Genomic DNA, 27,040 nt, shown 5'->3' with positions numbered 1-27,040 from the left:
GCAGAGAGAGAGGGGGAAGCAGGCTCCCCGCTGAGCAGAGAGCCCGATGTGGGGCTCGATCCCAGGACCCGGAGATCATGACCTGAGCCGAAGGCAGAGGTTTTAACCCACTGAGCCACCCAGGCGCCCCTTTAAAGACCATCTTAACACAATTCCATTTTCCCTGTTTTGATTCCACAGGTTTACAAGCTTTCTGGCTGACTGAGAAGCATTACACTCTGCTCCCATCCACGTTCCCGTTACCGGCGGCGCTGTTTTTACCCTTAACGATGAAGGTTTCTCGGGCAACAGTGGCATTATTCCCACTGAGTGGTCGTGACAGCTCCATGAGCCCGACCGGCTCGGAGCGGCTCTGTTCACAGCCGCGCACCCAGGCCCGGGTCCGGACGACACAAACCCGATGGGATGAAAACTCACAAACACTCACACAAGTATAAGATCTGGGCTTTTTTCTTTTTTTCTTTAAAAGGTAGTTCATAAGCCTTAAAAAGTATTCTCTCCAGATTGTAAAAGGTTAGTTAAAACTGTTTAATAGGAACAATCTCGGACAAGCAGAAACAGCTTTGATTTGGAGGTCAGAGCAACATACAAGTGGGAAGGACTCCACAGGGACGGTCAGATGGGACAGTCTGCCCCTCTCTAGACTCTGCATTAAAAAGACGGCTGATGACAGTCTGCCTCTGTCCGGGCATGTGCCACCTCTGAAAATGGTCAGCTTTCCACACAGGCTAGGAGAGATCTTATTTACATTTAAAAATAGCTTTCTTCCCCAGTGTAGTGGAAATGCAGAGAGCAGTCACCAAACCCCTCCCTAGCACAGATGCAGAACAGCTTTATTGATCTCTGGGTTGGTCCAGTCATTCCGAATGTCGTCCAGGTGGTTATCGAAATCCACAAGAGCTTCGTAGGACCGGCTGTCCAGGAGCGCCGCGGAGATCCTCTGCGCCTCTGGCCAGTCTTCGCAGTAATCACTACGAGGTGAAACCGGAGAGATCAGCCTCTCGGTGAAAAACAGGCGGCTTTCCAACCGAGGACCAGAAAACCGGGGGCACACACAGTGGCATAAAGGAGAACAATGGCGAATGGCAGCGAACACGCATGTTTCACACACACAGATGTGCATACAGACTACGCAGCACGGTCATGACATGAAAGAGACCCCCTCCAGAGGAAAATCTGAAGATGCTGGAGGGCGGTGGTGATTATAAATGACCAAAGCAAATGCCGAGAGTGGCGCCCCTGGGCGGGGAGCAGAAGCCCCGGGAGGAACACTCAGGCTCTCTCGGGAGCCGGGGAGCATGCGGGATTTCTGTTGTTTGTACACTGCCCTGGAGAATGTGCCAACTTAAAAGCAGAAGGCCAGGGCCAGCCTCCTGGGGGCACCGGGTACCTGGGAACAGCAGCCCCCCAGCCCCACGCCACGAAGAGGTCATCGCGAGAACGCGGCACTCACTAGTGTGGGTCCCTGCACCGCCATCTGTTTTCGTGGTGTTCGTACACGTGGATCGTAGGCACCACGCAGTCCATCGTGAACTTAGTGTTGTCCACCTGTGCACAAGACAGAGGACGCACTCGTGAACACGGCTAACAAAGGGCCGGTGGCCTGGCTCTGCAGGGCCGCTCGCACCCCGCGGCGCAGACACTGCAAATCCGCTGCGTCTCGCACGTGGCCCGAGGCTAACCACGCTATGCAGAACACACGCAGGGCTACAGGGTCTCCACGACAGCGAGCGTCTGAGTACTACTTCTCTCCCTGCTCGAATCCTGTCTGAACGGAGCCCGTTTAACAAGGCTTTTGATGTTCGCTACTGTCTACCTGACTTCTGCCTTCCCTGTGGGCGGTCGGCTAATTCAGTGGCCCTCGCGCTTGAGCGTGAGTCAGAATCATCTGGAAGCTTATTGAAGCAGCCACCCGGGACCCGAGGATCTGCACTTCTGACAAGTTCCCAAGTGGCGCTGATGCGGCTGGCACAGAACCCCACTTTGAGAGCCGCTGAGCAGGAATGCCGCCCCCCCCAACCCTCCCCCCGGCCCAGGCCTGGAGACATGGAGCGAGCGTGGGATTCAGCAGGCCTGGCTCTGCAGCGGGAGGAGACCACAGAGGGCAGCACTGGGCTGCCGGAGCGCCTGCACAGAAGACGGCTCAGGGCTCCAGCTCCATGTTAGCGAGAGGACGCTCAGCAGCCGTCCTGGCAACTGAGAACACCACCGCACCCAAGAGGGACTCACCATGATGAGAGCCGTATCGCTGAAGCCCTCGGCGATTCTGGAGGCCACCTTTTCTGCGACCTGGTTCGGACTGCAAAAGACGCAGCAGTGAGTCGACTGCGCGCCAGCTTCCGCCACCCTGCACAGCCTCCCCAAGGCGGGGCTCACAGGCACGGCCACTAAGGGCGGTGCCCCTTACCTGTGCGCTCCTCAGGACTGTCAGAGGTGACCTTGTGCCAAGGAAAGGGCGATGGGAAGCATGGTGCAAAGCACGTCAGTGCGTTCCGGAAAAGGCATCTTTATTTGTTTATTTATTTTTTAAAATTTTCAAAAAGATTTTACTTATTTATTTAACAGACAGAGATCACAAGCAGGCAGAGAGCCAGGCAGAAGGAGAGGAGGAAGCAGGCTCCCTGCTGAGCAGAGAGCCCGATGCGGGGCTTGATCCCAGGACCCTGGGATCATGACCTGAGCTAAAGGCAGAGGCTTTAACCCACTGAGCCACCCAGGTGCCCCTCAACCATGTTTCTGATTAAACTTTAATATATTAATATTATTAATATATTTTATTGATATACTTTAATGAACTGACAGTCTTGTCCCTTGGTGCCACTTGGTCACCGCACTGTGCAATCTGGCGCCTGCCCCTTACCTTCGAGGGGCAGTACCCTGGAGGCCTGCCTAGCATCCCCCACCCTCCCTGGTCACCCAGCTAGAGTCCCCTGCGTCTGGGCTGCCAGCCTGCTCTAGGTTCTGGGATCTGCTACTTGTCTTTGGCCCCTCACCAGGGCTGTACACCGGCGGGGCTGCATACCCGCTCCTCGCCTCCGCCTCCTCTGGTCACCCTGCCATCTGCTGTGTTGAGGTGTTCGCTCCATATCTGGGTTTCCAAAATTGCTTCCTAACTGGTCTCAAGTTCTAGGCTCTTCTTAGTTCATGTACCCTGAAAACTCTCTTTAGATCCATTTTCCTGAAGTGAAACTTCTATCCTGTTCCCTGCTGGCCTCCACTGCTTGTGAGGTCCTCAGCCTGGGAGAGCCAGGCCTTTCTCCCTGCGGACCTAGCCGCCGCTCCTGCTCACAGATGCAGTCTTGTGCGGCTTTAATTTCCGGGGAGCGGTCTACAGACGGTCTCCCTCACACGCCCCTCCCCTCACTCCCACTGTTCCCTGCTGGGATGCCCTTGCACATCGGTCTCTGCTGACTGCATTGCTTCCCATCTTTCACGTCCAGAAAACACGGTCCTCTGTGGGAGCTCTTGCCACACTGCCCCCAAGGGGGCCCGTTTGTCCTGTCTCTAAACCCTGTTTATTTCTAAAGTGCTTTAACACCTACTCCTCAGCACACAGTTGACTTTTCGTGCATCTTATCTTCCCAGCACAATGAAAGCCTCTGCTTTTTGAAGCAAGGACTGAGCCAAGTATATTTTAACGGCCATAAAAACACACTGATAATTGCGGGTTTACTTAAGGAAACACACTATAAAATTATGTAGTGACTGAGCTGGAAAAAAAAAAGGCAGATTAATAGTCTATTTTTTTTTTTAAAGATTTTATTTATTTATTTCACAGACAGAGATCACAAGTAGCCAGAGAGGCAGGAAGAAACAGAGAGAGGGGGAAGCAGGCTCCCTGCTGGGCAGAGAGACCGATGTGGGGCTCGATCCCAGGACCCTGGGATCATGACCTGAGCTGAAGGCAGAGGCTTTAACCCACTGAGCCACCCAGGTGCCCCAGATTAATAGTGTTTTATGAAAAAGAATTATTTTATCTAAGTATTCTATTTTCATGTTCAAAACTGAGAATCTGTAGTGATGTGCTGACTGTAAGTCTACAGAATTAGGAAAAATGAAACAACAAGGCAGCTTCAAAGAGAAAGGGCCCCAGGGGTTCCTGTCCCCCAGGCCACCATGGAAAGGTGTGCAAAGGACAGCAGAGCTACACTGTGTTTCTCAGGAGCCAGGAGGTGCACAGTTCCCGCGGCTCAGATGGCAAAGGCAACAATCAGGACTGGAGCCACGGAGGCCCGCCTGTTCTTCCACAAAATGTGGACAACACACACTCCTGTCCCTAGCTCGTTCACACCTCAGGTGCAAAGGGAAAAGAAGCCAGCATTTGCATAAAGCATCTGCCATAAAGAAACTTACAAAACTATCATCCTAACACTTATGATGATCATGGTAGCCAGTGACTTTTATTAGGAAAGGTGTCAAGAAGCATTCACCAAAAACAAGAACTACCACTTCAGATGCCCAAGAACTCAAATTTAAAATTTTTAAAAAAGATTTTATTTATTTGAGAGAAAAAGAGAACACGAGCAGGGGTGGGGAGGGACAGAAGGAGAGGGAGAAGCAGGATCCCTGCTGAGCAGGGAGCCCAATGTGGGGCTCTATCCCAGGACCCTGGGATCATGACCTGAGCTGAAGATAGATGCTCAACTGACTGAGCCACCCAGGTACCTCTAAGATGTATTCTGTTTTTTTTTTTTTTTTCCTTTTTAAAGATTTTATTTATTTATTTGACAGAGAGAGACAAAGTGAGAGAGGGAACATAGGCAGAGGGTGTGGGAGAGGGAGAAGCAGGCTTCCCGTGGAGCAGGGAGCCTGACTGGGGCTCTATCCCAGGACCCTGGGATCATGACTGAGCCGAAGGCAGACGCTTAACCAACTAAGCCACCCAGGCACCCCTGAAATGTACTCTTTTGAAAAGAGTTTATAAGATTATAGTTAATAAACTGAAGAAGTATATGAAAGAACTGCCAATTTTGTCTACATTTTTTGGTATTAATGCACTTTGTCTCAAATACTGACCTCCCCCAATCCTAACTGCATTGCTAATGTAGGACTGTCACACTATGACAGTAAGGTCACTACTTTGCTTACTAGGCTGTATCAACTCTGCTCCTCGGAAGCCTCAGCCATCAAATAAAACTAAGGGCACCTGGAGGCAGAGACTGCTTTGTCCATTTCCCCCTCCCAACTAGCACGAAGCTAGGCATTTGCCTGACCAATCCCGACCTGAAAGCTTTTTATTGAGCATCTAATTTCAGACCAGTGTGCTGTGCCTGGTACTGACATTTATCCACATGATATGTAAATCACAAAGCAAACCCCAGCAATTAGGAAGTGCTACAATAAAACTCGACACAATGACCTAGAGTTTAGTAATCAAGCGAAACTGTTACAAGCACCTTACATTTCTTTTTATAACATAAAAAGCTCACTGACCTTTTTAAAAACAACAACAACAACAACAAACAAACTATGTTTCTTATGCTGTACTTTTCATGTCTGTGACTCATCTGTAGCGGGTTTGTACCTCTTAATCCCCTTTACCTATTTTCCCCAATCCCCCATTCACCTCCCCTCTGGCGACCACTAGGTTGTTCTCTGCAATTAAGAGCCTTTTTTTTTTTTAAAGATTTTTATTTATTTATTTGATAGAGAGAGATCACAAGTAGGCAGAGAGGCAGGCAGAGAGAGAGGGGGAAGCAGGCTCCCCGCTGAGCAGAGAGCCCGATGTGGGGCTTGATCCCAGGACCCCGAGATCATGACCTGAGTTGAAGGCAGAGGCTTAAACCACTGAGCCACCCAGGCGCCCCAATTAAGAGCCTTTTTAATTTAATTAATTTTTCATGTCTATTTCAAAGATTTTTATTTTTTAATTAGATTTTATTTACTTATTTATTTGACAGGCGGAGATCACAAGTAGGCAGACAGGCAGGCAAAGAGAGCAGGGGAAGCAGGCTCCCCGCCAAGCAGAGAGCCTTATGTGGGGCTCAATCCCAGCACCCTGGGATCATGACCTGAGCTGAAGGCAGAGGCTTAACCCACTGAGCCATGCAGGCGCCCCTCAAAGGTTTTTATTTATTTATTTTTTAAAGATTTATTTATTTATTTATTTGACAGGCAGAGATCACAAGTAGGCAGAGAAGCAGGCAGAGAGAGAGAGAGAGGAGGAAGGCTCCCTGCTGAGCAGAGAGCTCCATGCAGGGCTCGATCCCAAGACCCCGGGATCATGACCCGAGCTGAAGGCAGAGGCTCTAACCCACCGAGCCACCCAGGCGCCCCTCAGAGATTTTTATTTTTAAGTAATCTCTACACTCCGGGCGCCTGGATGGCTCGGTGGGTTAAGCCTCTGACTTCGGCCCAGGTCATGATCTCAGGGTCCTGGGATTGAGCCCCGCATGGGGCTCTCTGCTGGGCGAGGAGCCTGCTTCCCCCCCTCTCTCTGCCTGCCTCTCTGCCTACTTGTGCTCTCTCTCTCTCAAATAAATAAATAAAATTAAAAAAAAAAAAAAGTAATCTCTATACTCAACATGGGGCCCAACTCAAGACTGTGCGTCCCACCGACTGAGCCGGCCAGGCACTCCAAGAACTGTTCTGTTTTTTAGATTCCACATGTAAGGGAAATCACATGGTATTGTCTTTCTCTTGTCTGACTTATTTCACTTAGCTTAATGCCCTGTAAGTCCATCCGTGTTTCGGAAAACGACAGCTGGATCTCCTACAGTTTCACGACTGAGTCCTAGTCTACGTAAATACACGCTGTGTATTCCAGGTCCATTCATCCACAGACGGACACAGGAGCTGCTTCCATGCCTTGGCTGTTAGAAACAGTGCTATGACAAACATGGTGGTGTATATATTTTTCTTAATTAGTGTTTTCATTCTCATCTTCTTTGGTTAATTATCTATTAGTGGAATTAGTGGATCATAGGGTATTTCTATTTTTAACTTTTTGGGACCCTCCACACTGTTTCCCACAGAGGCTGCATTCCCACCATCACTGCAGAGGATTTTTCTCTATGTCCTCACCCACGCTTGGTATTTCTTGTGCATTTGCTCCTAGCCATTCTGATGGGTGGGAGGTGACATCTCGTTGTGGTTTTGATAGGTACTTCCCTGATGATCCGTGGTGCTGACCATTCTCTCTCGAGTCTCTTGTGCTATCTGCATGTCTTCTTTGGAAAAACATCTATTCAGATCCTCTGTCCATTTTTGTTTGTTTGGGTGTTGTTTAAGTCGTTTATATATTTTGGATACTGACCCCTTATGGGATATATCATTTCCATAAATCTTCTCCCACTTGGGACGCCTGGGTGGCTCAGTTGGTTAAGCAGCTGCCTTCGGCTCAGGTCATGATCCCAGGGTCCTGGGATCGAGTCTCACATCGGGCTCCTTGCTCGGCGGGGAGCCTGCTTCTCCCTCTGCCTCTGCCTGCCTCTCTGTCTGCCTGTGCTCTCTCTCTCTGTCTCTGACAAATAAATAAATAAAAAATCTTAAAAAAAAAAAAAAAATCTTCTCCCACTTACTAGCCTGCCTTCTTGTTCTGATGATGGTTCCCTTTGCCAGGCAAAACCTTTTTATTTTGGTGTAGTCCCAACAGTTGGTTTGAATGATCCTTTTTTGAAAAAAGTATACACAGAACTAGTAATAGTACAAACCTGTACTTTGAACCAAGCACGAAGCTAAAGACGGTTTATGTTGCCTCACTTCGTCCTCAAGACCAATTTCTGAGGCATGAGCTTTTACTACCATTTCAGAGATAGGACCACTGAGGCCCAAGAGGTAAACTAGTAAGTCACCTATGATTTGAATCCAAGTCTACCTGGTTTTAAGGCTCGTGCTATGAGACACCGTTAATTAGCTAATCTACATATATATATATGTGTGTGTGTGTCTCACTTGTAAAGATATATGTATATGTATTTAAAGATTTTATTTATTTGACAGAGTGCGTGCACACACACACACACAAGCAGGGGGAGTAGCGGGGAGAGGGAGAAGCAGGTTCCCTGCTGAGCAGGGAGCCCAATGCGAGGCTTGATTCCAGAACTCTGGGATCATGACCTGAGCCGAAAGCAGACACTTAACCGACTGAGCCACCCAGGCATCCCAATCAACCGATATTTCTAAAAAAAGAGGAAATTTTTAGCCAAGTCTGGTTGAAGAGAGAAGTGAAGGTTTTCCAGGCAGAGGCAGATAGTACTAGCGGAGGAAATTCGTGTAATCTCAGCTCCTGAGCTTCCGAGCTGTGTGGCCTTTGTGCAGTGACCATCTCTGGCTACTTTCTTCACCTGAGCGTCCTTGGGAGGGTTAGACAGGACAGTGCCAGTAAATCCTAACACAGCACCGGCCCACACATCCTGAGGACTGAACCCCTACATCCAGCAGGGACTGACCAGAAGGGACTCAAGGGTGATCGGGCACTCTTGTCCCCCGGCTCATGTTTAATCCCCCTACAGATCTGGCAATGGGCTGTTAGTAGGTAGATAAACATAGTGATGGGGGAATGCAAAAGCTCCTAAGCAGAGCAGCTGAAGGTACCAGAAAAGTCTAGAAGCTCCGAGCAGCACGAAAATGCTGTCTGGGTAGCAGACTTCCGGGAGGGGCTAGAATGAGGTCTGAGGGGAGGCAGGAAGATGGGAGTAGCGTGAGCCAAATGAGGCACCCAGGTGAGAGCCACGCACATCTGTCTGGGGCAACCATGTGAGGTGGGGATTTGGGGAGAAGTGGGGAAGTGGGTGGAAAGGGAGGCATCACCCTTGACAAACTGGTGCCATTACCTCCTGCCTGGTCCCCTCGTCTTTCTGCAAGAGCGGCTAAGAACCGCTCGGTTCAGGGCACCCTCCTTCCCAGGACATCTCCCCACTGCTTAAGAAGTGGCGCTCCCAAGTCCACCCGGTGTCCACCGCACGCAGCCCTCTCCGGACGCTCTTCCCTCCTGCTCCTCACACGGGCGCTCGACAAGACTCTCCCGGGCATTCAGACGACAGCCCTCCCCGAGGACTTCTCTGGTGGTCCCAGGGGAGGACTTCCTCACTGTGCCTGCTGTCACAGCCTCTGCACCCGCCTCAGGGCTCGTGGCCCCGTCTGGCAGCAGAGCGCTGGGCCGGCAGCATCTCTCATGGTCCCTCCAGCAACCTGAGGGCAAAGGCCAACTGTGTTTAGCTTTTGCCCTGCAGAGCCTGGCCTGGGGTCCGTCTTCCGTGTAACAAAGACCAGTACCGACAAGGCTCCGGGTCAGAGACAGAGTCGTCCATGCCTGGGAGGCAGATGGCAGCAGATGGGAGAAGGGGTCCTAGTGGGAGCGGTGGGTCCCAGGACCACAGAGGCCCCGTGTGTGGTTGTCCAAGCAGGGGCTTTAACGGGGCTGTGTAGAGCCCAGCACCTCGCTGGCTACCCCGCCTCCCTGCAAGTCCTGCCCGGGGCACTGGCACCTCATCCTCACCAGCCCTTAGGCACCAGCTCACCGTGTATTTCCAAACACTCTGCCGAGTCTGCCCTCTCGCCTGCGCTAAGCTGCTGCACAGAACTCCAGGTGGGGCTTTGGTCTGGGACCCTCTACTGCAGCCCCTGGACGCCTGGACTCGGGAGTCAGCTGGCGCTATCTGACAACGTGAGGAGAGCAGGAGAGCGCCATGCGGGGGACCTCCTATCTGCTCCTGGCTTCCGGCTGGTGGAAATCCCAGGGAGGTCAGGGTAGTGACTCTTCTGGGGCTTTCCCTAACAGGTCATACACAGCAGGCTGGCTGCTGGCCGTGGCCCTAAACCGAAAGGCACTGCTTCCTTTGATGTGGACTGTCCCTTCGGGCCCGGGGATGGTACCACCTTCTGTCACACCACTACCCTCCGTGTGCGCATACGGCCAGACCTTAGGTTACAACCAATGATGAGCCCTTCCCAAATCATCCGAACTCCAGTGTGTCATCGGGTTTTCCAGTGATACAGCACACCAAGTCCTCAGCCTTGCTCAGTGAGAACCAGAGGCCCATGTGAAGGAAGCTGCCAGCATTACATCTTCCTCACAGTACCAGATCCCAAGAGCACCAAATCTAAACGTTCTTCTTTGTCCCCAAGGAGAGCAGTATTCTTTCCCAATGTTCTGCCCTACACCATTCCTAGCTGGAACAGAAATCAGAGGCCCCTGGCTGTTGCTTTCATTGCATGAACTCCCTCCAAGCAAAAATAAAGAAGATACAAACACAATCCCAAATTAATGTAACTGTTAGGATTTCTGTTGTTTGGAATTATCCACATCACAGTTCCTCTCAAATACTAGAAACAAGCACAGAACGCGGGGAGGGGTTTTGTTCTCACAGAGCCTACAGAAGGTCAAAAGGCACATCAGAGACTATCTGTCCCACGATCATTCCCTCAGATCACAGGTTTTTGCACGGACATACCTGGCATCCTTGACTCGTTCGTTAGCTTGATAATAACCGGCAATCACGTAGCTATTATCTTTGCACCATGAATCAATCTGAATGGGAAAAAGAAATTGGGAGGAAAAGATGAGTGACTTTCCCTTAAATGTCACCTCTTAATAAACACAGGAGACCTTGGCCCCACCCCCATAACTCCAATGCTGGGACAAGAGACAGTATAATCTCTGAGTCCTCTTTCCCGGGAGAAAGGTCACACCAGCTTGTTGTCTATGGTCTGTGGCAGGCCACAGAAAACAGGAGAGTGTGGCCTCATCCTCACTGGGGGGATGCGATGCCCACACACACAGTGCAGGTGTGGCACCGTGGGGAGGTGGGGCCCTCTCTACCCACCTGCTCTTAAGACAGCAAGAATGGAGGCATTCTGGGGCTTGAGCAGCCCTTGTGCTCTTGGGGTCAAGCCTCCACAGATAAGCAAACTAAAGCTAGAGGTGCCCTAAGTTTGCACAGCCACGGAGCAGGACCAGAATGGGACCTTGGTCTCTTGAAGCTAAGTCTTTTTATGTTGTATTTAAATCTCTGTGTTCCTAGCAACAAACCACAGAAACACTTCATGTTAGTGTATGGGGTAAACGGGTACATGGGTGCGTACACAGGCATGCACAAACACACTCTCTTCCACTCAACTCCCTGTCAAAGCGTTTGTCTGTCTTATAATGCCACTCCTCCCGCATCAGATTTAACTTCCTGCAGGTCTAATGCCATTACTAAAAACAACAAAATGTCATCCTGTTTTTGCCATAATGGAATTTTAATACTATACTGCGATAAATTCTATTCTCAGTCTGCAGAAGAGAAAATAAAATTAATCGTTTTTCAGAGCAAATTAACTAGTTAAAAATACTCTTCTTTTTCAAAAAACATGGCTGTATTACTTTTTTTCTTGGATTCTAGTTTGGGGCTCGGGCAAAGTGTTCCCTACGACTAAAAGCAGACTTCACAAGAGGGTTAGAGTCCAAGGTTCCCTGGCTCACACAAGGATTAGAATAATAATTTTGGCCTCCTAAGAGCTCACAAATTACCATATTGGGTCAAAACCAAGGCTCACTGAACCAATTACGTGTTTTGGTCACCCACCCAAAAGATCAGGGTTATGTCTCCAAAATACTTACAATGGCTCTTTAACTGTAACTTTGTTACCAATCACTTCCATTTTGCTTCCATCACCTCTTAAAGGAACGCGCGTTCCAGAAACTTTCTCTTGCTGCTTACTGTGGCAATTTCTTTCCTTTTCCTCTAAACCTGTCTCTTTGCAGCACCGAAGGGCATAGCCTGGCTCTAAAATCCGGCATCTGCCGCATTCCCTGACCTCAACCCCCAAAGATGAGCCTCCCCTTCAGTGTAGCGCTCTCAGCCTTTGCTTCTACTCAAAGACCAGCCTCTTGAGTGTGTCCTCGCTGACCACTCGGGCATCCCTCTCCTGGCTCTCTGGTGAGGCCTGTACCTTTATCCAGAGTCAGAACTAAAGATAAGTCTAAAATGGGTCAGCATACGGGCATCTGGGTGGCTCAGTCAGTTAAGCGTGTCTGCCTTCGGTTCAGTTCCTGATCTCAGGGTGTTGGGATCAAGCCCAGCATAGGGCTCTCTGCTCAGCAGGGAGTCTACTTTTTCCTCTGTGCTCTCTCCCTCTCTCAAAGAAACAAAATCTTTAAAATAAATAAATAAATGAGTCAGAAGGACTGATTCCTTCTGGAAGCTATAGGGGAGAATCCACTCCTTGCCTCGTCCTCCCTCTAGAGGTCACTCACATTCCTTGACAGGTGACCACATCACTCTGACCTTTGCTTCCTAGTCACATCTCCTTTCTCTGATCCTGCCTTTCCTATTTCCTTCTAAGAAGGAAGGGGCCCAGCATATAAACCAGGTCCATCTCCCTGCCTCAGGGTCCTTATCTTAAACTCATTTGCAAAGTCCCTTTCCCAAGGAAGGTCAGAGAGTCACAGGCTCCGAGCATTAGGATGCAGACATGTTGGGGACCACTTCTGGCGGACTGCAGCTACATTTACTCTGCGGATTATTACTCGCTGCTGTGGCTGTTCTGACCACTCCAGGAGCTGTCTTTAGTGAGCACTCCAAGCTGCTCCTAGATCCCTTCCCGGAAGGGAGGTACAGTGGGGACTTGTCCCCCAGCAGAGGCACACGGTATCACCCTGCATCTGTCCTCAGGGAGCACACAAAGTACCTGACGTGAAGGTGATTCTTGTGACCAATAAGGACCTAACCAAGTCCAGCAGGAAAATGGTGTCATGACCTTGAACTTCCAGGAGAACTCTCTGAAGAGACTGCCCCAAAGCAAACCAGGTCATAGAAGCTCTGGTTTGGTTTTAAAACTTTCGAATGATTCAAGCAAGGACAACCAAGTTAACTATAAAGGTGCTTATTTTAGTTTTTTTTTTTTTTTTTTTAAAGACTTATTTATTTGAGACAGGGAGCGCGCATGACCAGTGGGAGGGGCAGAGGGAGAGACCCCCCAAGCAGACTCCCCGCTGAATGTGGAACTGTGGGGCTCGATCCCCTAACCCATGAGATCATGACCTGGGTCCAAACCAAGAGTCAGAGGCTCAATGACTGAGGCACCCAGGTGCCCCTGAGGATGCTTATGATGGGCATGTACGGCCTGTCCACAGCTGTCCAGGCAGACACACAAATGAAAAATGGAAAACACCAAAGGGTGCATGTAGAACTGAGGGCTCCCATCAGGTACCAGAGCCTGCAGAGAGGTTGCGTGAACAAGTTTTTAATTAGATGGAAACATTTTCTTTGGCGCTTTCAGAAATGGAGCCAGACCTTATTGGGTGAGAGTGACCTGGAGCGTGGTACAAGTCGGTGGCCAGAAGGCGAGCAGAGTGAGCAGGGGGAGGCAAGGATGGGGTGGGCAGGGCTTGAGGGGCTCCGGAATCCTGGAGAAAGCCCAAATGGCTCATTAATGAAAAGCTTTAGTGGATCTGAGAGGCAGCTGGCTCAGTCAAGCCAGTTCATGCCCAAGCGGGACAGGTCATGGCAAAGGAACTGAGCAGCTGTCCCTCTGTTCTCTGTGAATCCATTTTCCATTTTCCCTGCTCACCTGCCACACATCGTGTGAACAATCCAAACGAAGACCCCAGTTCAGGACGGCACCCTGAAACCTGATGTCAACTTACTACAACTGACTGCAACAGGGACTAACTTCACACTGGCTCTGTAGTTTCTTTCACCTTCCAGAGGGGGAGAAGGACACTTCTACCGTGCATAAGCTGCCACCCTCTGCCCAGTGCCTTTCTGGCTTGTTCCATCTCGGGTGCACAGGAGAACTGCGCAAGGCACCGGACCCTACTCGTTCATTCCCAGCTCAGCTCCGCACAAGGAAAGCGGCTCCTCTCTGCACACCTGCCTGTATTTGCACGCGTGACACTGTAATCCGCACCGTTACCTCACACGACTATGCCATCGCCACGAAGCAGGTGAGAGAGAACTGGTAAGAGCCACTCGGAGGAGGGCGCCACTCCCACACTTGCCACTTAAAAGCTGAGGGTGTCTGTGAGCCTCACTGTCTGCAGCAACAAGCAGGTGTTGGGAGCCCAAGGAGAGGGCTGGCTAGATTCACGGAGAAGAAAAGCTCCTTTTCAAGTGGGAGGCTGGTTTTCCTATGGCCTGGGAAGGAGCAGAAGCCATGAAAGAGCTCTGAAGGCAAAGGGGAGAGGGTGAAGTCAGAGGGAAGAACGGAAGAGAGGACCCGAGCAGCCGTCTCCCTCTCCCTGGCTAGCATGTCAATGTCAATGTTCTGGAGAGAAAACAGGGCTAGGGAAGAGCTGGAGGACAGCAGCCCACGCAAATGAGCACAGAGAAGGCACACAAGGAGGCGGCAGAAAGAATTCTGGGCCGAAATCAAGGTGATCAGACCAAATGGCAAATCAGAAAGTCACCCTGGAAGAATGTAATCAAAAGCAGCTCCCAGAACTAGGAAATCAACGAGGGGAAAAGGACAAAAAGGGATTACAGAAACAGCAGATCTATGCTAATTTTCCCGCTAACATTTTATGGATTTTTGCTATTAGAAATAATTCCATCACTACCTACGTCAAAGGGTTATAAGGATAAATAACAGGCGTAAGTACTTAAAATGAAAAGCACCCAGAAATGCAAGGATTTTAAGTGGAAAATTATAATGCAAAGCTTTTCAAAGGAATCTGATGCCGCCCTTTGACGGCCGCGCATCAAGTGCGTCTTTCCCCCTTACTAAAAATAACTACGATATGAAACTCCCTGAGTAGAAAAAAGCCTGGGAATAAAGTCTCAGTTGTATAGTTTCATGGATTTAGTTAGAACCTTAGTAAAATCACATCTACCGCGGCTGACACACTGATCAAGAACAGCTCCCCATGCCGAGATTTTTCATTGCCTTCAGGCTGTAACGTTGCTAAGTCACACGCTGAACAGCACAAACCTAAATACCTTCACCCAGTAAAAATTTTTCAGAGGGGGAGCCTGGGTGGCTCAGTTGGTTACGTGTCTGACCCTTTGTCTCAGCTCAGGTCTTGATCTCAGGGTTGTGAATTCACGCACCGAGTTGGGCTTCACTTTAAAAAAAAAAAATGCGGGCGCCTGGGTGGCTCAGTGGGTTAGGCTGCTGCCTTCGGCTCAGGTCATGATCTCAGGGTCCTGGGGTCGGGTCCCACGTCGGGCTCTCTGCTCAGCAGGGGGCCTGCTTCCCTTCCTATCTATCTGCCTGCTTCTCTGCCTACTTGTGATCTCTGTCAAATAAATAAATAAAATCTTTTAAAAAAAAAATGCTGTTGCAGAGAATCTAGTTTAGACTTAACTTTGCCGGACGGGAGCCTTAAACTCTGATGGGCATGTCTGGGGGAAGTGCTGCAAGCTGAGGGTCAGGGCGGAGTGGAGTGACACGGGAGCAAGGCCGAAACAGGGCCGCATGCGGTGCCCCTCTCCCTCTTAACAGCCTGACGGCAGCGGGCTATTTTAAGAGTCGAGGTCTCCTCTGGGCATCTTCCCTCCCTGGGTAAGTGGTTTGGGAGGCAGCTCTGCTCCTCGGGGAAAATTCACATAAAGCGACTCCAAGGCAGTTGCTTATAGTTTGTGCGTCTAATTCCCTCCAGTGTTGCGTTTACATCTTCTAACAGTAACATAACGCTTTCACCCCGTGAAGTTTGCTTAAGGATGAAAAGCACTAGTAATACTTTCACGATCCCACCTGAGGCTCAAGTTTGTCTTTAAGATGCTTAGGTATTTCCGATAGGATTTTAAATGGACTTAAGGCAATACACCTCGCCCCTCTGGCTACGCCTGGGCCAGCTGGCCAACTCTTCTTCCGTCCACCCCGCAGAAGCAACAGCTCCCCATGCTTCTGCGCACAGCTCCCTCCTCGTTCCACACGCTGCCCTGTACAGCCTGCTCTCCCAGCTTCAAAGGTCACCGAGAAGCTACCGATTCTCAATCTACGCCTCCAGCCCCTCACCTTCTGAACTCCAGACCCATTTTCAACGTTCAACACTGGATCATCTTCACTATCCCTCAATAAATGGCACCACTGTCTTCTAATGCGTAAATCAGACACCAACGTGTCTCCCTTATTTCCTTCTCCCTCTGTTCACACATGATTAGTCACCGAGTCCTGTGGATTCTCCCTCCTGGTCTCTCGGATGTCTCGTCTGCAGGCACACTGCACTCAGTGTGGGCGGCCACTGCCTCTGGTCTCCTGGCTGCAGCCATCACTTCGGGACACAAATCCAGCTGTGCCACTCTCCTCCAGTGGCTTCCCGGTCCTCATGATGGCGCCCCAGCTTCTCTGTGTGATCTGCAAGCTGCTGTACAATGCAATCTGTCTGCTGCTCACCGCTTTCTGCCCCTGGTCCCTTTACAATCCAGTGCCCCTCCCCACCCCATTTTCTCTGGTCTTTGCCCTTTCTCTGGTCCCTCTGCCTTGAATGCTCTCTCTTCACCTCCCTCTACCCACGCACCCACCCCCCCTGCCCCTGCCATTACCATGGCTGGCCCACTGTGTCACTCCTTGCTTGTCCATTTCTCCGGCAGCCTAGCTGCCTTCCCGGGTTAGCGGGGGACCTCTCACGACTTTCTGCTTGAACCCACACACCACTTACTCTCGGTATGTACTCTCTGCTTCCTGCGAGCTCGAGTGCTTGGCAGGTTTTGTGACCCACAGCCCAGCACAGGCCTGGCACGCGGCTGGAAAACGGAACAATCCCGCATTCATGCTCCTGGTAAGTCCAGCTCCCTGCAAGTGACCGCACCTCACACATCCAGCCACCCTGCGCGTCCCGAGAACAGAGTAATGGAGGCAGCTGGGTGAAAAGACGTGTGTTACACCCACACACACCTCAGCCATGATCTGTACTGACAGCGCGTTTCTTCAAGGGCTAAATACCTACGTCTTACCCATGTCCTCTCCGGAGATCCTATGAGGAAATTCACACCACGGCTCCGTTTAACAGGCACTCAAAGATGTGCCCGGTAACCTCGGGGTGGGACTGTTGGCCCCGGGTACTTCCTGCTTCCATGGGTGTCATAACTCAGGGAATCATGAGACGGTTTCATTTCGCTTGGTGCTAAGTACAGACAAAGGAGCTCTGCCTACACCTCAAATGTACTACTTCCTCTATGAGCTAACTTTTTTTAGGGTCGTAGCTTACTTTTAAGCGGAAGGTAAACAGTATCAACTCAGGTACTGAGGCAGCTCTGAGGTTACGGGAGGTTTTAACACCGGAGGGTGTGACAACTGGGGGGAACTCGCAAGTGGTCGTTCCTCCGCCGCTCATCAGCCCCCAGGAGCCTACAACCCCGCTACCAGCCGGCCGATCTGCACGCTCGAGCTCCCCGATCCGCACCGCAGTAAGGCCGTCCTTGGAGCAGACACCCCAGAGCGCTGGCCAGAAAGGTCTTTCTAATGTCACAAAGAGCCCTTGGCCTTTGAAACCCCGGGTGGCTTCCAGAGGGCGCCCGGCTCCCGACCCCAAGGTGCTGAGTTCAAGCCCCGCGCTGGGGGCAGAGCTAGCTTAAAGCAAGCAAACTGAACCCAAGGGCGCAGCGTGGCTAAGGCACCAGCGGGGACCGGGACGTTCTCCGTAAGCGGAGGACGAGCACCCGCCCCACCAAGGCTACCCTCGTCTAGGGACGTGTCTCGCGTCTGGGGGTGCGGTGTACTGAGGTCCCCAGAACCACGGCGTGTACACCCGCGGCAGACAAGGCACGTGTTCCGGGGCGGAGCGCGGGAACCAGGCTCCAGCGTCTACGTCCAGACAGCAACGCTGCGGGGCCGCGGCCCCCGTGGGCGGCGGCTTGTTTCTCAACAGGCCACGGGCTCGAAGAAGTGACCACGACCCGCGCCCTGACGCGCCCCAAAGAGCACCCGCCACGGCTCCTGCTCCAGCAGCGGCCCCGCGCCGAGCCCTCCCCGCACGCCCGCGCCGCACCCCGACCCTCGCCCCGCGACCGCAGGAGGGGCGCGTCCCGCGGCGCAGCCGGGAAGCCGCGCTCTTCAGCCGCAGACCCCGAGCGGAGGGGAGGCCGCCCGCCCCGCGCTTACCAGGGTCAGGGCCACCTCCAGCATGGGGGCGAGGGCCAAGGTGCCGTGGAAGAGGGGGATACAGTCCACGAAGAGGGTGTGGTGGGCGCCCGGGCCGCTCAGCGGCAGGTGCTCCTTGCGCGGCTTCTGCTTCTCGGCCACCAGCAGTCCGTTGACGGCGCAGTGCGGGTACTTGGCGCCGTGCAGCACCATCTTGCAGTAAGCCTGGGTGGTCAGCTTCACCCCGGGCATGCTGAGCCCGGCCGGGCCCCGGAGGCCCCGGAGCCGGCGGAGGCCTGGATCCCTGCCCGGCCGCGCGGCGCCTCAGCGGAGAAGTAGGACGAGGCGGCGGCTGCCCGGCGCGGCCCCGCGGCCGGCGGAGGCGCACACAGGCCGGGCCCGGTTGCCGGCCGGGCTCCTCACACACCGACTCCCGGCCGAGAGAAGCCGACGCGTCCGCCTCACCCGCCGCTCGCGCTTCTGGCCGGGCGCCGCCGTAAAGCCGTCTCTCGGCGCCGCCGTAAAGCGGCTCGGCCCGGCCTTTTACGACGCTCGAGCGCCTCTCCGCTTCCGTTCCGGTGACCTCCGGCGCGGCAGAGTCCTCCTCGATCCCGTGGTGCTCTGCGCGCGCCCTCGCTCTCTTCCGGTCGCTGGCAGCGGGGGCACAGAGGGCGGTCGCGGCGGTCGCGGCGGGCAGCGGCAGGTGAGCGGCGGCGGGCTGCAGGCGGCCCTCGCCGCGGGGTCGGGGAGCGCCAGGGGCCCGGAGCCAGCGGGCGAGTGTGCCGGCGGCGGCTCGGCGTCCGGGCGCCAGGCGGGAGCGGGGTTGGGCCTCGCAGTCCGGTGACATTGAGGCCGCCGGGCTGGGGCTCGGGGCTCAGGGGGCCGCCGCTTCGCGGCCTGTGTGGCGCCCCGCAGCATCTGGCCCGGCCGCGTTTGCGCCGCCACGGCCGCGGGCTGCGTTCGGGCTCTGACCTTGGGGCGCCCGCGGACCGAGGGCGGGGCGCGGGGTCCGTGCTGCCGCCTGGGCCAGCAGCCCTCCGGCGACGGCTGCGCCACCGCCCGGGTTTAACGGGCCTGCGGGAGGGGCGCTCCGCCTCGCAGCCCCGCAGCCGCCCAGCGTCCGCCCACACGCGGGCCGGGCCGGGGAGAGAAGACGAGGGTGCGAGCGAGCCCGGGCCTGACGTCACGCTTCAGTGTATTCTGCCTCCGAGGGGCCGCTCTCCAGAGGCGCCCGGAGCCCCTTTCGTGTCGTCAGCGAGTCCGTGTTCAAGCAGGGGGAGCGAGGGGGAGAGCGGAGCAGGGCCCGAAGCTCGGAGGACCCAGGGGAGAGGTGGGTCATCCGGGTCATCCGTTGTCCGCAGGGGCTGGAAGCGGACCAGGCCGTGTTTGCCGCCGGCCTGCGCGGTGTCCCTTTCTGTGCTGCGCGCGTTCCGGGTTTTCAGCGACCCCTCAGCGCGGGCCTTGCGTGCCGGTCCCTTCCAGCTGTTTCTTCTTCTCTGCTGGACAGTGGACCCCATTTGGGTCACCCAGCGCTGGCGAGTTCCTACCTTTTCAGTCTTACGAAAACACTCCTCCATGTCTTTCAAGCAAGCCGGTTTTCTACTAATTTCCCGGAGCGTGTGCTTGTTAGGGCGTCTGGTTTGTAAGGCAGCCCCGTAAAAGCGGGTTGACTGCTAAGAAAAACCTCATGTTCGGTTATTTCTGGGTTCATTAAGGTCATTAAGGAAGAATGGGTCGTCTGTGCTGTGGGGAAGAAGGCAAAAACGAAATGCCCTGGAATCCCTAATAGGTGTTTGCCCTCGTTCATGGAGAAGGTGCACGTTTTTATCTTGCAGAATGTTGGCTACCAGAGTGTTTAGCCTAATCGGCAAGCGGGCGATTTCCACCTCTGTGTGTGTCCGAGCACATGGTAAGTGTAATTTTTCTTCTAAACGGGCTGAGCTCATTCCATTTTGCTCCCACTGTGTGTAAGCCCTCGTGCTGGAGTTTCAAACACAGGTGACCCAAGGTGTCTGAGGTCCTGATTCCGCTGCTGTGGGACTTCAGGGGGAGGTAAAAATATTTTAACAGGGCACATTTATAGATTACAGAATATTTATGAATCTTACTGAGTACTAGTCTCGATCTTTGTTTATGTTGCTATTTCTTTCCCGTCTTTCCCTTCCTTTTCCCTTTTTTTCAGGTTCAAGTTCCACCCTTTCAAGAGATGTCCACCATACTTGATTTTTTTTTTTTAATTTATTTATTTATTTGACAGACAGAGATTACAAGTAGGCAGAGAGGCAGGCAGAGAGAGGAGGAAGCAGGCTCCCTGCTGAGCAGAGCCCCCAACGTGGGGCTCAATCCCAGGACCCTGGGATCATGACCTGAGCTGAAGGCAGAGGCTTTAACCCGCTGAGCCACCCTGGCGCCATGCACCATACTTGATTTTAATGATCCTCCCCCCCAAACAAATTGCAACCAGTTTTCTTCAGTACCGTATACATTATTGGGGCGTGGAAGGGACAGACCCTGGACATCCTAGCCTGAGCAGAGTTTAATCTCATTTCTGTCTTGGACGAGCAACTTATGTGCAGGGATCTCTTTTCTCACCTGGAATATTAGTAAAGAGCTTAGCTTGGAGCCTGGCACGTAGCAAGTTTAGTTTTGTGTTTACCGAGCATCTTCGTACCAGATGTTGTTAGGCATTGAGAACAAAAAGAACACGAGAGGAATCATTGCACAGGGTGTTCGCAGTCGGGAGAGGGACAGATACGTGAAGGCGGTGTTTGATTAAGTGACAGCCCTTGAGGAGAACCATTTAGCCTGGCCTGGGGTTCAGGAATGTTTTTTCTTGAGGGGAAGCTTCAGTGTGCTCAAGGATTAGTTTTAATCTCCTCGGTTTTTGTTTTTAAGATTTTATTTATTTATTTGCAAGAGGGAGGGTATGCACAAATGGGCCAAGAGGCAGAGGGAGGAGCAGACTCCCTGCTGAGCATGGAGCTGACATGGGTCTCAAGGGTCTCAATCCCAATCATGACCTGAGCTGAAGGCAGGTGCTCCACTGACTGAGCCCCCCAGATGCCCCTAACCTCCATAGGTTTAAGTTCATATTCCCATAGCTACAGCATTCCAGAGAGAGGGAGAGCAAACAAAAGGAAAAATGCAAATTCACGGGGAAGGATGTGTTAGTGAGGGGTCAGGTGCAAGGCTTAAATAGTGATAATTTGGAGAGCAAGGTTTATGTGTCTTGCGGTCAATAATCAGTAACTGCTTTATGTGTGAAATTTTCCCTGAAATTGTGTCCTTGAATTGCTAATACTGTTGTCTTACATCTTCCTCTGTTCCTTAAATTGCCTAGGATAATGCTGTGGACACATAATTTTAATTATTTTGTTTCTTAGGATTTTCCTTATTTTATTTTAATTTTTAAAAAGATTTTATTTATTTATTCGACAGAGATCACAAGCAGGCAGAGAGGCAGCAGAGAGAGAGGGGGAAGCAGGCTCCCTGCCGAGCAGAGAGCCCGATGTGGGGCTCGATCCCAGGACCCTGGGATCATGACCTGAGCTGAAGGCAGAGGCTTTAGCCCACTGAGCCACCCAGGCGCCCCAATTTTATTTATTTTTTTTAAATCAAGTTTCTTCTTTTTTTTTTTTTTTTTTTTGAAAAAAAAAAAAAAGATTATTTATTTATTTATTGGACAGACAGAGATCACAAGTAGGCAGAGAGAGGAGGAAGCAGTCTTCCCACTGAGCAGGGAGCCTGATACGGGGCTCGATCCCAGGACCTTGGGGTCATGACCTGAGCAGATGTTTAATGACTGAGCCACCCAGGCGCCCCTAAAAGAGTTTCTTTTTTCTTTTTTTAAAGATTTTATTTATTTATTTGACAGAGATCACAAGCAGGCAGAGAGGCAGGCAGAGAGAGAGAGGAGGAAGCAGGCTCCCTGCTGAGCAGAGAGCCCGATGCGGGCCTCGATCCCAGGACCCTGAGATCATGACCTGAGCCGAAGGCAGCGGCTTAACCCACTGAGCCACCCAGGCGCCCCCTAAAAGAGTTTCTTTTTGAAATCCTTGAGTGGCTTCTTGTGCTTCAGTTATGATCTGCATCTAGGCTTTCTGATGTCACACTGTTGAAAGAAGCGAACAGCATACCCACACGAGCCTTCCAGGATTGCTCAGTGTCCAGCCCCTCGTGGTACGGTCCTCGCAGGCAGTGGGCTGCTGCTCCTGCCGCAGCTCCAGAGCTGTGGGTGGGAGCTTTTCTCTGTTCGTCAGCCTCAATGCAAAGGTTATTTTAGAAGAGCTGTCCCTCGCCAGCCACTGTGAAGATGCCGCCTGTCCTACATTGCCCTGTTTTGTCTTTACTCAAGGGAGTGACACACTGAGGTTTGTGTGTTTTGTCTGTCTCTGCTTCTGGTGTGCCAGCCCTGTGCGGCTGAGGACCTGCCGACTCTTCACTGTCGCGTGTCCGTGCGGTGGGCAGACGGCACCGCGGTCTCAGGCGAGGCTTGTCCTTTTGTTTTTAACTGTTAGTCATGCAGGTCGTACCTGAGGACACAGACCGGTTCTGCACAGGATAGTAACATGGTGACGCACTGCCGGCGGCCACCACGCACTCGGGTGCTGGTGCGGTGACCTGTCTGGCTGGGGGGGGCAGCTCCCATACCCTGGGCTTCCTCAGCAGAGCCTCAGTGAAAACCCCAGCTGAGGACAGACGGCGAGATGCTCTCTCGAATGCAGAAGTCTCTTCTCTCTCTCTCTCTCTAAGAAGGCTTGTCTTCGCGGGGTGTGGGGGACTGAGCCCAAAATGCTGAGGAACCCCGGCAGCCGTGAGATCACAGATTCCTGTCCTCGTTCTAGAAAATGCGATTTTATGCTCAGGGTGCTCCACGGTTACGAGAATTTATTGAGATGTAATTCACACAGCAGACATCTGCCCGTTGAAAGTGTGCCCTCGAGTGGTTTTCATCACAGTCCCCGAGGTGTGTCCTGACCACCACAGTGAGGTTTAGAATGTTCTCATCACCCCAGTCCACCTCTGTTTGTAGTGGTTAACGTGCGAGCTGAGCGCTGGTGTACAGCCGTTCTTTCTAGTGCACTCGTTTTAAGCGAACTTAGAATTTTAAAGTTGGAAAGTAGTTCTAGTCATTTCCACGTTAAATTTTTGGGGGATAAGCTCAGGTATGTCTAAGCATGCTGGCCGTTTGCATGGCAAAGATCAGCCTCAGAGAAATTCTACTTTGAGGTGAAATGATGTTTTTTAATTGTTGTTAATGTGACTTGGGAGAATGTAGTCATTGGTACAAGCTGATGGAAATGAGTGTTTTTGCAGGACTTCATATTTCCAGGCCAGTTTGGATCACAGCGTTTTCTTGGCAGGTGTAGGGTAGAACTGAAAAAGCAGATTTCAGCAGCTTTATGTAGGGAAACCTCTAAATAAAAGTAAAGTTATCCTTTCTTTCCTGCTTTCTGAACTGTTTTCCTCTTTCCTTGAGTACGACCCAAATATGTGCTTGTCTAAAGGCACTGAAGTTTCTGTCTGTGATCAGAAACCCCATTTTGTCCTCTGCCCACTGACAGCCAGTGGGGTTTATCCTGCCAGGAGTTTTGTATGTACACTCGGTGTAGTCTTAGAAAAAGAGCAGATCCGTATTCTGTGACTCGCCGGGTACACGACTGTGCACGTCGAGCACAGGGGTCTCCCTCTCCTGAGTGTCGGGTCTTGTTTGCCACTGTATGCGCACCCGCCCCCGATTCCCTTTCTCCGCTGCGCCTTGCCTTTTTCCTGAGCCCTCGCTTCCTAACCCCTGATGACGTGTCCGTCTCCATCGCGTCCCGCTTCTGGCGCGTGTGCTCCAGCCACCTTCGTTCCCTGGTCTCAGACGACCAGGTGCCCGGTAAACCCGAACCCGGGAGTCAGTGGCTCCCTGATGCCCTGTGGAGCCCTTTGCTTGCAGCCTCTAGTGGACACGGGTCGCATGTTTTGTTACATGTTTCGGTTTCTGACCTTTGAACACATGTTTCTTTTATGGGTTTTCTGTTGGTTTTGTGCTTCCTCCTTCGTTGGAGTCTCCAAGAGAAGGGCCTTCCTCGGGGCACCTGGGTGGTTCAGTGGGTTATGCTTCTGCCTTTGGCTCAGGTCATGATCTCAGGGTCCTGTGATTGAGCCCCGAGTCGGGGTCTCTGCTTAGCAGGGAGCCTGCTTCCCCCTCTCTGCCTGCCTCTCTGCCTACTTGTGATCTCTCTATCAAATAAATCTTTAAAAAAAAAAAAAAAGAAGGGCCTTCCTCAAGTCCAATAGGGTGTCCTGGGAGCCCTTGGGTGCCCTCTCTGTGGCCCCATCACACGTGGGCTCTGCTTCCCCCGTGGACAGCTGCCCCAGCAGGTGCATGTCGGCTGTACGAAGGGCTGCTGTTACCCCTTGTTCTGCCGTCTGGGCCACACGGGATGGGCCTGCTCACTCCCTCCTTCACACGACGGTCCCTGAGCCGCTTGAAACAGGCTGCAGGTCGCCAGGGTAATGAGGTTTTCAGGGCGTATGTGCCTTGCTTTGTAACTCTGAACCTATGTGAACATTCACACGTTCGTCCGCTGCGTTTGGTAGGAGGCGTCGTGAAGAGTGAAGACTACGCTCTCCCGAGTTATGTCGACCGGCGTGACTACCCCCTGCCCGATGTGGCCCATGTGAGGACCCTCTCTGCTGGCCAGAAGGCCTTGAAAGAGAAGGAGAAGGCTTCCTGGAGCAGCCTCTCCATGGATGAGAAAGTCGAATGTGGGTATTGAAGCGGGAGTGCCGGCCGAGCGCGGGAGAGCATTTGGACTGGTTTCTGGGCTGCGAGCTGGGGTGCTGCCCGGAGACCAGCGTGCTCGGGGGCACGTGCTCGGGGGCCCGTGCTCGGGGGCCCGCCGTGCTGTGTCCCACGGGGCCCTGGCTCTGTGGGCGGGCTGCGCCTCTTCCCAGGCCCCTCTGTGCTCTCGGGGCTCTGGTCCCCGGGGCGGGGCGGGCAGGTGGGAGTCCAGTGGCTGTGGCTTCTTGCCGCCTTGCCGAGCAGGACCGGGACTTCTGAAGCTTACTGATGGGACATGAGCCCAGCAACATGCTGTCAGTTGGTGAAGGGGAGTGGAAGTTCTGGGATTACGTGGATCCTGTGCGTCGGAATGCGTAGAAGGAATTCACTGTGGGTTTTTTGCCGAAAGCAGACTCTGTGCATTTTCTCCCCTCCGTCGTGCCGTGTAGGCATGTATGAGCACAGGCCTGCGCGCTTGGTCCCCCGGCTCGGCGGGGAGAAAGGGAGAGCCCTGCGGAGAGGGCGCGGCCGTGCTCGCTCCCACGCGTGCGTGTACTCTCTCCGCAGTGTACCGCATGAAGTTCAACGAGAGCTTTGCGGAGATGAACCGCAGCACAAACGAGTGGAAGACGGTCGTGGGCGCCGCCTTGTTCTTCGTCGGCTTCACCGCGCTCATCCTGATCTGGGAGAAGTTCTACGGTGAGCGGGCAGCGGCGCAGGCCTGGCCTCTCGGGTCACAGCCGCACGGGGCCGGAGTGGGTCCGGTGCGCAGGGGTGGACTGAGGGCGTGTGCGCAGGGCAGCACCTCCGTGATGGGAGCCAGGTGTGAGCGGGCTCTGACGCGCCCAGGCTGTGCTCGGCAGCGAATGACTTCCCCGCTTTGTCTGGCAACCACCTTCCGTGGTGCCGTGTTGGCTCACCAGACGGTTACCGTGGTGCCGTGGCGAGGGTTTGATCGAGCGGGAGGGCGCGCATGCTCACGGAAGGGCTGTTTCCGTTGCAGGACGAGCACATCTCAGTAAGCGGAGTCCTGGGTCCTCAGGTCTCTCCGTTTCTGCTTTGACCGTGTCGGGCTTGTCTGCTGATTCCGTGTGGTCTCTCTCGGTTCTTTGTGTCCAGGCAGAATGGGCTTTTCTCATTCCCAGCAGCGGGAGTCCTGTCCTGGGCTCCTCTGGACATGGGTTACCCATGCCTGTGGATTTGATCTCACTAGTCGAGTCGGTGGGGGCTCTGTCTGTGCTCTATGCTAGCCCGGGCGCCCCATGAGCTGCGTCTTGCGGAGAAATCTGGGTGCTCTTGGCTCTTACTTGATTACTCATCTTTTATCCTCAAAGGAGTAATACCGACAGTTGTCCGTGCCCAGAATCCAGAGCCTGTGGGTGTGGGGGTGTGGGTGGTGCGTGGGAGATGACTCCGCAAGCCTGGCGGCCGGTGGGGTGTGTTGGGGAGGACCCGACCCGCAGGAGCTGTGGGCTAGAGACGCTTCCTCAGGCACGGTGGTCTCATGACGTTGTTTTGGGCTTTAGTGTACGGCCCGGTCCCGCACACCTTCGAGGAGGACTGGGTGGCCAAGCAGACCAAGAGGATGCTCGACATGAAGGTCAGCCCCGTTCAGGGCTTCTCGGCCAAGTGGGATTACGACAAGAACGAGTGGAAGAAGTAGAGGAGTCTGCGCCCCGCTCCGAGCCTCACCGCGGTCCCACCTCTGCACGGCTCAGCAGCGTCCCTGGGAGCCGTCGCGCCGCAGCACCAGTGCTAATAAACGAGCAGTCTACGCGAGCGGTGTGGTCGCTTCTCTGACGCCTGCGGGACAGTACCTGTCGGAAACCGTTTCTCCCGAGTGCCTGACGTAGATATATTTTGGGTACGCGTGGCAAGGGAGGAGTTGTTTAAGTTGTTTTAAACCTAGAAAAACTAAAAGTGTAGGGTCCTGTGATGGGAGGTACTTGGTTCTTCAGGAGATCTTCAGGAGCGTAATATCCCGTTGCGGAGGCTGGATCCCTGGAAGTCCTGGTGGCTACTTTTCTTCTGGGACCGGCCTCCCCCTCTTTGAAATGGTCAGTATTGTTGGAAGTGGGTGGCCGCAGGCCTGGGAAGGTCAGCCGAGCCCTGAGCTCCGGCCTGAGGTCTGAGTGATGGACTTGGTTCCTTGGCCACTTTCAGCCTTTTAGTCTAGAAAGCAACAGTGAAGCCAGTGCTGGGGAAGGAATGTCCTTCTGGCCCCGGCAGGCTCCTGGTGGGCTCACATCCCACGGCCCTGCTGCTCTCCCCCCTGCGCTGCACGGTAGGTCCCCTCGCTGATCCTGGAGACCCTGACTG

At 53.2% G+C, this 27,040-nt stretch overlaps 2 protein-coding genes across 2 annotated transcripts; one reads left to right on the top strand and one right to left on the bottom strand.

Annotated features, from left to right (window-relative positions):
* Positions 1-434: 434 nt before the first annotated feature.
* EMC8 (ER membrane protein complex subunit 8) lies at positions 435-18,396 on the bottom strand. The gene is made up of 5 exons (XM_044255610.1): positions 17,971-18,396; positions 10,395-10,471; positions 2,230-2,299; positions 1,454-1,548; positions 435-971 (listed from the first exon to the last, which is right to left on the bottom strand). Exons 1-5 carry the CDS (start codon positions 18,199-18,201, stop codon positions 812-814), a joined length of 633 nt encoding a protein of 210 aa, XP_044111545.1. The 5' UTR covers positions 18,202-18,396; the 3' UTR covers positions 435-811.
* A 169-nt stretch (positions 18,397-18,565) lies between these two features.
* On the top strand, positions 18,566-26,500 carry LOC122911162. The gene is made up of 5 exons (XM_044255609.1): positions 18,566-18,652; positions 19,785-19,858; positions 24,538-24,705; positions 25,289-25,420; positions 26,248-26,500. The coding sequence occupies exons 2-5, from the start codon at positions 19,786-19,788 to the stop codon at positions 26,382-26,384; spliced, it is 510 nt and encodes a 169-aa protein (XP_044111544.1). The 5' UTR covers positions 18,566-18,652; position 19,785; the 3' UTR covers positions 26,385-26,500.
* The last annotated feature ends 540 nt before the right edge of the window (positions 26,501-27,040 follow it).

The sequence above is a fragment of the Neovison vison genome, chromosome 7, assembly GCF_020171115.1.
Source record: "Neovison vison isolate M4711 chromosome 7, ASM_NN_V1, whole genome shotgun sequence".
Lineage (NCBI taxonomy): Eukaryota > Metazoa > Chordata > Mammalia > Carnivora > Mustelidae > Neogale > Neogale vison.
Note: the sequence above shows the minus strand (reverse complement) of the source record. Positions and strands in the feature narration are given on the sequence as shown.